Genomic DNA, 9892 nt, shown 5'->3' with positions numbered 1-9892 from the left:
TGTTAGAGCATTCACACCATCACAAACCAAACTAACTATCCGTCACAGCGCACAAGACTTTGTTTCAAACGGACCAAATGTCTCAGGTGTGAATGCATCCTGAGAGTGCAGACTGATGTTCCCATAAAACACGCATTAACAACACTTATATGACAACAATAAAGCATCTTCCTAAGTGGAAATAAAAAAACTGCAAATGAGGTCAGAGTGGTGATGATATATATCCATGCTGCATTTTCATTGTGTAGTGTTCCCTACGAGAAAACAATACATCTGTGCAGCGTAGTGCAAAGTGTGTTGCTGAGGTGGATAAAGAGCAGAAAATATCACCCGAGCAGATAAACCTAGTTAACAGTATAAAACATTCAGTATACTTTATTTTACACATATACTTTACATGATACAAAAATATTGATCACAGTGTATTTTCATGGAAAAGGATTGAAACTGCAATAAACAGAGCTTGAACAATAACATTTAATAAATTATATAATCAATATTTGACATAAGAATAATAAGACATAATTAATACAAAACCCCCCGAATATTTTAAAACACATATTTTAGACAATATTTATAACAAGTGTCTACTCTCTTTCAGTCTGTACTTCCATTTCCGGGCTCCGGTCAGCCGCTCTCCCATTAAAATGTCTTCATAGCCGCTTCAGTGCATATCCCACCTTCAAATCTTCAGAGTTCCCAAATCTGCTGTCCAATCATCGATTTCTCCCCATGTTCACCAGGGTCCGCTCGTTTAGCTGCCTCACAGCTGGTTTGGATAGCAGGTCTACAGGGGCTGGGTGATCAGGTCTACTTGTTCAGTTTTTTTTAATCTGCACGTTTGCATTTTTTAGTCCAGCCGCCTCCAGTGGGACGGTACGCAGCGACACACTTCCTCACTGAAGGAGAAACCTGGCTCACACCGTCGCCTCCTTACTTCACAGGGAGGCCGGAGACAACTGTGACGAAAGAAAAAATCAGGATTAAGCTTAATTTTAAAAAAATAAATAAAAACATGTCTAGAGCAGGCCTTGTTCGGCTGTTGAAAATTGGACAAAACTTGATTGTTTGATACTAGTATTTGGTCTATTTAACAAGACTGTATATAAAATGGACGTAATCTCAGGCCCAGTGACCTTTAGTAGCAGTTTGTTTACATGACAACAGTGGATTGGGTGCCTGGAAAGGCTAAGGTTTCCAGAATCCAAACTTTTGAAAACGGCATCGTCTCCGTCATTGTGTAAACTGACAATATTTTTGCAGTTTTGGGTCGCTTGGAGTAGCAACCCCACCTCATCGTCCATCCACACAAACGCTTGTGTGTTAGCCATTTTTGTATGTCAACACCTCACTGCTTAGTATGTGCGCAGGGGCGTGTTGTTTCATTACAAAGTCATACCGCCAGCTACTGATCTGGCATATATACTATAGGGTTTTTAATATTTTTTGTGGGTCCTTGTTCATGGTTGATGTTATGAAAACCTTGTCCTCTGAATGCATTACTTTTATGAAAACGGAAACAAAGAACTTGTTGAGCAAGAGTGCAGTACTGGTGCCGGTCAGAGAAGACAATGAAAGCAGAGGAGGAGTCTGGACATCTTTTAGCTTAAATAGCTAATTGGAAGTAGGAGTTGACAGGTGATTGTGGATAATGACGCTTGTCAAGTGTAATATCAATACAGCCCGAGTTGACAGCCTGAACTAGCTCGCAGGCGTGGCCTCATTCATGAATAACTCCTAGGGTGCGTTCGAATTGTCCCTCCTATCTCCTTTCACTATCCACTTTACCTTAACCCCGGAAGCATTTAAGTGTCGGCCATGATAAGAGCCGTTCGAATTCTCTAAAAGTTAAGGAAAGGTGGGTCAATGCTTCCTTTATAACCTCCTTTAGCATAGGATACACTGGACCATCCTTTACCAAAGGAGATGAGATATGCCGCCCCACAATTCCTTGCGGCCGCAACATTTAAAGCGACTCGACTGTTCACGAACATTAACGATGACAGAAAAGGGAGATCATGTAAGTTAACATTGCAATATTATGCCTTGAACAACTTTCAACAATTTTTAACCCGTGGGCGAACTATGAACGTTATGCTGATGTTGTTTAAAACGATCAAAGTGAGTTTAACTTTTATTGCAGCCTATGCTCAATTTGCATTCGTTATTTATCCACTTTGAGTGTTTTGGCAGCCGTAAGTAATATCATAAATAACGCGAAACTTTCCTTCAGTCACAGATGCTGAAACCCGTGCCTTGATTAAGGTTCTTGAGATATTATATAAAGCCATATAATCAGATTATAATCACCATAAACAAACATCACCCTGTCTTTCAGGTAAAAAGGGATGAGAGACATTTTGAGCCAGATGATGTTTTATTCAACATATTTTATTCAATTCAGAATGTTTTGTGCATTTCTTCAGTTGTACATTCCTTACTTGCATAAATGTAACAATTAATTTCATACTTATTCTGATGTTGATTTCTGAGTGGACAGGAAGCTGATGGTTTCACTTTTGTTACTCGTAGCCTAGTAGTCTATATTGCTTTTATTTCAATCCCAACCTTGTGGTAATTAGGATTATTTCACCGGTAAGAAGGCACAGGGGAAAGTTTTTTAGATTATCTTGTAGTAGTCCATTTTCTGAACATTGTAGTTTCAACACAGCAGACCCACGTCATTAACCTCCGCCGGCCCGTCACATTTAATGACGTCACCTAGTGGAAATGCAGTCGGATTGTCAGAGCAACGAGATCACCTTTCCCTAAGTCCTTTATGAATTCTCCTAACATCCTAACAATTTTCCTTAACCTCATGACGTTTTCCCCGTGGTAAAGGTAAAGTGGATAGTGAAAGGAGATAGGAGGGACAATTCGAACGCACCCCTAGCCTTAATAAATTCAAAATGGATGACCTATAACAAAAGTAGAAGGACCCCCTACAGTTTATACAAATAAAGAAATGAGCTCAATATCAAATGGTCGCTTTAAGAATATAGCCATGACTGTTGGATGTGGTCTTCTGTTTCCAGGGAGCAGGTTCTCAGTACTGCCGAACACTGCTGCAAATGATTGAGAACCACTAACTGCTTTCTTGTGTGTTCTTAAGGTCAAAGGTTTCTACCAAGGTTTTGGTTTCTTCGCAGTAAAAACTACAACCTTCAGAACAACTGTGATTTACCGCCAACTCCTGAACCACCTCTCCTCCCACCAGAACAGGACATCAAAGTTAAGGACCCATAATACAGTTTGACTTGTATGTTGTTCTTAGAAGAATACAATTTAGTTTGGACTTTGTAACTTTGGATATGAAAATTGGTATCTCAGCCAGTATTGGCAACAAAATAAGAAACTTGAATGCCACAAACGTTAGTATTGACTTTCAAACCTGATATCTGTTAAACCCCCGCCCAGAGTAAAGGCCTGATTATTTAACCTTCATATCCATAGTATTCCAAAGAACTCAAGGCATTGAAGGGGTTGGTTCTTTATTACGTAGCACTTACGCACTTCATCAACATCACAAAGATTCTGGGACTGCCGTGTAATTGCCTCAGCTTTTCTGGCTTCACGGGGTGTCAATTGGTGGATGACAGAATATTTCGTCATGGCTACTTAAAGTGACCCATGAACCCATGATGAAATACACAGAAGAGTTCAAAGAGACACACACACACTCTTTTAAACACACCAGTGCCAGAACCCAGACACTAGATTCCTACTGCTACGTTACACTCATAAATCACTCTCAAACAGGGTCACAAAGGGTCAACACTGGACGGGATGGATGGATGTGTGTGTATGTGTGTGTGCTTCCTCCCTCGTCGGGAGAGGAAATGGTTAAGTGACAGCTAGGAGAAGTCATTAGCACATGGAGGTCTTGTATTACAAACCAGGTTCACTGCAATAACCAGCTACCGCTGCCACACCAGTGCTTTCCTATTGCTAAACACACCCACCAACATCACCAGTGTGTCAATGTGTGTGTTAGAGTGGGGTTGACTTCTCTAGGATGATGCAACCAAAAAGCCCTGAACCTTAGCCACAAGATATCATTCATGCCAGTTAGTGAGTAATTAAACTAACTGGTGCTTAAATCAGCAAAACCTAAAACACACAACACAGGAAATCAGAGGAATACACTGATGATGACTAAAAAAGTAATCCTATGTCAAAGTCACCTTGTAGAAGAAAAGTTGATTTCCTTATTATATTTCTGTCAGCAGTATTTCCTCTAGATACCACAAACATAGTCATGAATCGGGTCTGTGAATTACATTTAATTGAGTATTTATGTGATGATCAATAAAAATATAGTTCTAATTACAGAGATAAAACACCCTGACTCTTGGTGATAACCAACAGCATCTGATGTCTAGTTAGAAAATAAATGGAAAAACAAATGGCTTATGGGATGGATAGATGGCTAGGTGGATGGACCAATTGAAGGAATAGAAATGGGTTGAATGTACAGATAGATGGATGGATGGATGGGTGGACCAATTGAAGAAAAGGGATTGGATGGTAGTAGTTGGATGAAAAGGACGGATGGATGGATGAAGATAAATATGACAAAACATTATGGAATACAAAAATGGGAAAATGATGGATTTATTGACTGTAGATATAAATTGCCGTGCTAATGGGTAAAAATAGTTGGATTGTTAGATGGCCAGATGTATCACAGAATACTATACTGTACAAAGAGCTGGATGGATGATTAGATAAACAAACAAACAAATTAGTTTTGGCAGATTGATGGATGAAATAGATGGATGAGTGGAGTAAGATGCCAGATGTATAACTGAATGGACATACACAAATAGAATGATGGATGGTTAAATGGGTTGGATAGGTAGAAAAGCAAAGGGTTGGTTTGATGTTTTTTTGTCTTGTTTTTGGTGCTGTACATTCTTGAAGCAGCCAAACACCCCTCCTTTGTTTCAACAAATACTTGGCACTGTCTCATGAAATCATCTGAAAATGTTTCTGTCCTCTGCAGGAATTTCCCGTCTCTAACAACTAAAGACTTTCTCCAAGAGATGAGAAACAACAGCAGAAAAAACAAGGGGAGGTTTCTGGCAAACGTTGGAAAAAAAATGGCGGCTCATGATTGCACTAATGTAAACTTGTTTACTGTTTATATCTACTGTATTTTTATGGGTTTGAATAACATAATTAGGCCTATAGTTTTAATTCTCAAGTTTTATACCAATGTTGGCAGTTGTTCAGTGACAGGACTTACCTGCATGTGGCTGGATGAAACCTTCGTCCTTTTAGGAAACACTTGTTGGGTGACTCGTTACATTCGCAGGAACATTTTGCTTTATTGAGTGGCTGGTGCCTCGGACACGTCTTGATACACGCGCACTGACAGGTGTCCTTGTTGAACATGTGGTTCAGCGGGCAGGAAGGGGCCGGGGAGATGTTGCAAACACACTTGCAGGTGTTGCGGTCGAGGTGTCGGTGAGGGCCGCAGTCTTGCGTTTGATCCCTGTGCTGACACACACACTGACAGGTTTCCACGTCCAGCTCCTTATCAGGGCCGCACACATCTGCTGAGAAAATGTCTGTGGAGATGCAGAAACAAAGATGGTGTCTTAAATGACTGGTCACAGAGAGTCACATTTTAGTATGTGTCTAAACTCTAAAAGTGGGACCATAGTTCGTCATATATAATGAGTAAATTCAAAGTTATTAAATAAAATATTCAAACAAAACTGAAAGAAATGTTGAAAAAGAACATGTAGCGGTTTGTGGAAATTTGATGACACAGATTGAAATGGCATGACTTATTGGCAACACAGTTTGTGAAGTCTTGATTTAAAAAACAATACAATAAAATTTAATAAAGGGTCACATAGTGCTGATGCACTGTGGGTTTTCTGAAAATATTGTTCTTGATTCAGTGTGACATTTGCTGGCCGAGGTACGGTTTCTGTAACACACACACCCACAGACACACACAGACAGATATGCACCAAAGCAAACAAACAAAAACAACAGTAATAACTGGACTGGACATTTATGTTCCCTTTGGAAATGTTGAATAAAAGCCATGTTGGAAGAAAAAAAAATAAGAATTTAAACGTTGTCATTGTTTTTCTAGGGCTCTTGCTCAAAGCTACTGGTGGGAAACAGTGTTCTAAAATTTACCCACTGCATGCAAAACAGAAGTAACATTTAGAACGTTTTTGAGTTTCGCCATGTATCTATTTGGAGTATAATACAAATCCTGCAACTGCAAGCATTTCTGACACAACCATAAGATGGCAGCACCCATCACCTATGAGTCGCTGGATTGGTGTTTACATGCAAGCACTTGTTCTTTTTCTAACTTATTATTGGCTAACCCAGTCCATGATGCCATGACCACCAGGCCTGGTTACCTTCCTTTGTAAGCCTATCAGCTTGGACTGATGCCTGATGCCTGTGGGTGGGGGGGGGTCCACTACAGCTCCATGAAGTTCTTTCAGGCTGACCCCAACTGGGCCCCAAGACAGCTGGACCGCCATTATTCAGGCCACTTATATAATACAGTTTTGTGATTTTTTTTAATGAAACACAAAAATTTCCTCAACCAGACTTGTGTTTCTCGGTTTGTTTCCTAAACCAAAGCCCACACTATAAAACACTGTCCTTCTATCTCGCAGTAGATTTGTTCTGGCTCTGTAGTTCATTCTGTGTAAGTGTGTGTCTGTGTGCGTCAGTATCTGTGGAATCTGCTACTCTGGGGTCTCCGCATTCTTCTGTGACTCATTTGTTTACACTCCAGTGCAGAGCGTTATCATAGCCAAACACACACACACAGAGGGACTTGCAAACACACTCACTCACACACACACATTCGGACTCTCACCTAACAGATTTCAGCCATAAATACTCCTCAGTGAATACAAGAACATTCTCCTGTCAAAAAGACTAACACAGAGGAAGATGGCTTTACCAACAGTGTTTGTGTGTGTGTTAGTTTTAGTGTTGTCATGTTTGTGTGTGTGCTTACTACACCCTTAAAGGACACAATAACAGGCATGTTTGCTAACAGGTCGGCCGAGAAATCGCCTCACTGTTTGCCCACAGAAGTGTCCAAACTGAGCTCCAAAAACTTGATTGAATGCAGAAACTATTTTTTATGATTTAATAATTTATATCCATGTATTGATGGATGACACCTGTTGATCATGAAGTGTGTATTTTAGCAGGCACGTGCAGATGGGGGGAGCTTAGAGTGCTCGAGCACCTGCCCGTTTGCCCCTGACATCCAAGGTGCCCCTTGTTCAGGCTTTTTTTTTTTTGTTGAAGGGGGCAGGTATGAATGCCTGATCACTGCCTCTATCAAGAAAAACTAAATAACAAAAAAAGGAATTTGGCCATAGAGCTGGCAGCAGATCGTTTACAGCACATGATAACCTTTCACCCGAGGTCACATGTGAAGTGACGGCTGGATGCAGCTGCGAGTGCGACAGATAGGTCTCACAAAAATAAAAAAGAGTCCTTCAGTAAAATGGGAGGGGATCGAGATGTCGTGTCACAGAAATGGTCGGCAAGGCAAAATACATTTTCTAGAAAAATCCAGAAACTCACCATGAATTAAAAAATGGTCTCTGCTTGTGAGACTATGCAAAAAAAGAAGGCACTTACCGAGGTGCTGCTGTGAGGGCCTTGGAGGGGGCAGTGGTGGGGGAGGCGGGTTGTGGTGGTGTAGGTTTGTGCCTGTTATGCTGACACATCGACACTGCCCGCTGCTCCACGTCTGACCAGGAGAGCACGTCCTGTTGGCGATTGGACACCTTCAATGGAAAGAGACATTTCTTTGTCAGGCACTTACAGTATCTCATGGTAAGTTTTTGTTTAGTCATTAAAGAATCCCTTATCGTATGTTCAATATGATAAGTTATTGTCATATCATTCATTAAATTACAGTAGAGCTGTCAGCATTAACGTGTTAATTGTGATGCGATAAGGATCTAAAATAATCATATTCATTTCTTTTAATCACAGTAGTCCCATGCTGCGTTGTCCCTTTCGGCATGCCTCAATTGGGCGGTCTTCCTATTGGGCGGCAGTAGCTCGTGCGGACCAAATATGGAAGTTGGTCTGGTAGCTGGAGAGGTGCCAGATCACTGCCGAGGTGCCCTCGAGCAAGTCACCAAAACTCCTCCCCACCACCAGCTCAGGAGCGCCCGCTGTGGGCAGCTCCGTCACGCTGACATCATTAGTGCATGTCCATAGGATCCTGTTTGTGCATATGCATATTTCAGCCTATGTGTGTGTTGCATGATTAACAGAGTGTAAAAACAGAATTTACACTTCTACTTTACTTGAGGGGATCAATAAAGTAAAAATCTTAAATCTTAATCTTAAATCTTCCTTCAGCCACAGTGATGGAAAATAACGAAACTGCTGCTCCTTTGAATGACTCATATCTCTTTAAAAAATTCACAGACTGCTCAGTCGACAAGTCAAAGGTAATATTCACCAATAACTTGTAATATCAAACATTTCACTTTTACTTTGTTTCCTTTACCTGTTTGAAATTTACTTTTTGATCTGTAGCGAGTTTCTTTTTTCAAGGTTCAGTTAATATCACAACTTTCAGTCTACAGGAGGTTCCTCATCTTCTTTCAAAATGAAAGCAGGAAGTAAAGTACCCTTAGCTAAAGACAGTACAAAATACAAAATAAAAGCATGGCAAAAATGGTTTTGAAATGCAAATAATGGAATTTCAAACATGTGATTTATCGAGATCTACTACTGGAATTAAGTAATTATTTATGTTTTAAACAATTAATTTTTTGTCAGCACTCATTACAGTTTATAGAAACAGGTTTGTAGTTTTTGACTGGAGAGGGCATCTTAAACATGTGGTTGGAATGGGACTAAATGGGACATAAGGTATACAAATTCTAAATTTGACATATCACAAAAACATATAGCTTACTGCATCAACATCAATCAATTTTTTTGTTTGTCATGTAATCAAAACTGTAATTTTAAGGGTTAAAATCCCCAAAACGTTTAAAGATTTGGTCATTCTAATCAGGAATTAAGTTGATTAAAAGATTTACCCCAAAAAGTGGGGAAAAATATTTATTAATAATATTTTTACTAGAGTTTTTGGATGTGGACATTTTTGTCCTCAATAGCTTATTATTATGATTATTGTTTCATATTTACAGATCATCTATTGATTGATACCAGAGGGTTAAGACTGCCTTTCAGAGGATGTTAAGTTTTCTATTTAATGGGTGTGGTATTCAAGTCCAACATAATCCACAAATCCAGTTCAATGTCACCAGGAAGAAGCCGAGAACACACTCTTCTAAATATCTCTTTTAACGAAGGCCAAAATAAAATGCCTCATCGGTTTCTTTCTCGACCTCCAAATCGGCCTTGGGTCAGAAAATGGGATTTTAACCTATTGAAGAAATGTGATTCCTCAAATATCTGTGCATGTGAATGTAACTCTCATTGTCCAAGCAAAGACTTTTCAGTGATTCTTGGACAGATAAACGGCTTGATCAAAGCGGGATTTCTTGGGTCAGCTTCAAACGGATGGTCAGGAGGGAGAGGGAGGAATCACAAGATTATCTTTAATGAGATGATTTCAAACAAAAAGAAGATATCTCTGCGATTTCTTCTCACTGTGTTTGGATTCAGAAATGCTGACACACAGCAGCAGGTATTCTGATGCTGTGAAGTCTCCTTTTTAGAGAAGATGACATGATGGTGTCACAGCTATCGAAGCAGCAGGTACAAACACAAAGTTTAAACGGCCTCACACATTTTAGGAACACACACACAAAATATAAGTAAGGATGGTAAGACATATACCTCGTGTTTAATGCTGTTTGACAAACATTAGCCTGCTTAAAAGATCAACTAAAAA

The 9892-nt window shown here is 39.9% G+C and overlaps 1 protein-coding gene across 3 annotated transcripts in view; it reads right to left on the bottom strand.

Annotated features, from left to right (window-relative positions):
• Positions 1-348: 348 nt before the first annotated feature.
• The window catches only part of vegfc (vascular endothelial growth factor c), a 49537-nt gene continuing 39993 nt past the window's right edge, over positions 349-9892 (bottom strand). The window contains exons 5-7 of one of the 3 annotated variants that reach the window (XM_061052925.1): positions 7645-7793; positions 5249-5573; positions 349-959 (exon numbers count right to left, since the gene is read on the bottom strand). In XM_061052925.1, the coding sequence (XP_060908908.1) occupies positions 851-959; positions 5249-5573; positions 7645-7793 (583 nt within the window). In that variant the 3' untranslated portion in view covers positions 349-850. The remainder of the gene's footprint in view (positions 960-5248; positions 5574-7644; positions 7794-9892) is intronic. The other 2 variants (XM_061052927.1, XM_061052926.1) reach the window with 2 other exon arrangements.

This window comes from Labrus mixtus, chromosome 2 (genome assembly GCF_963584025.1).
Source record: "Labrus mixtus chromosome 2, fLabMix1.1, whole genome shotgun sequence".
Taxonomy (NCBI): Eukaryota; Metazoa; Chordata; class Actinopteri; order Labriformes; family Labridae; genus Labrus; species Labrus mixtus.
The sequence above is the reverse complement of the archived record's forward strand: the minus strand, read 5'-3'. Positions and strand labels throughout refer to the sequence as shown.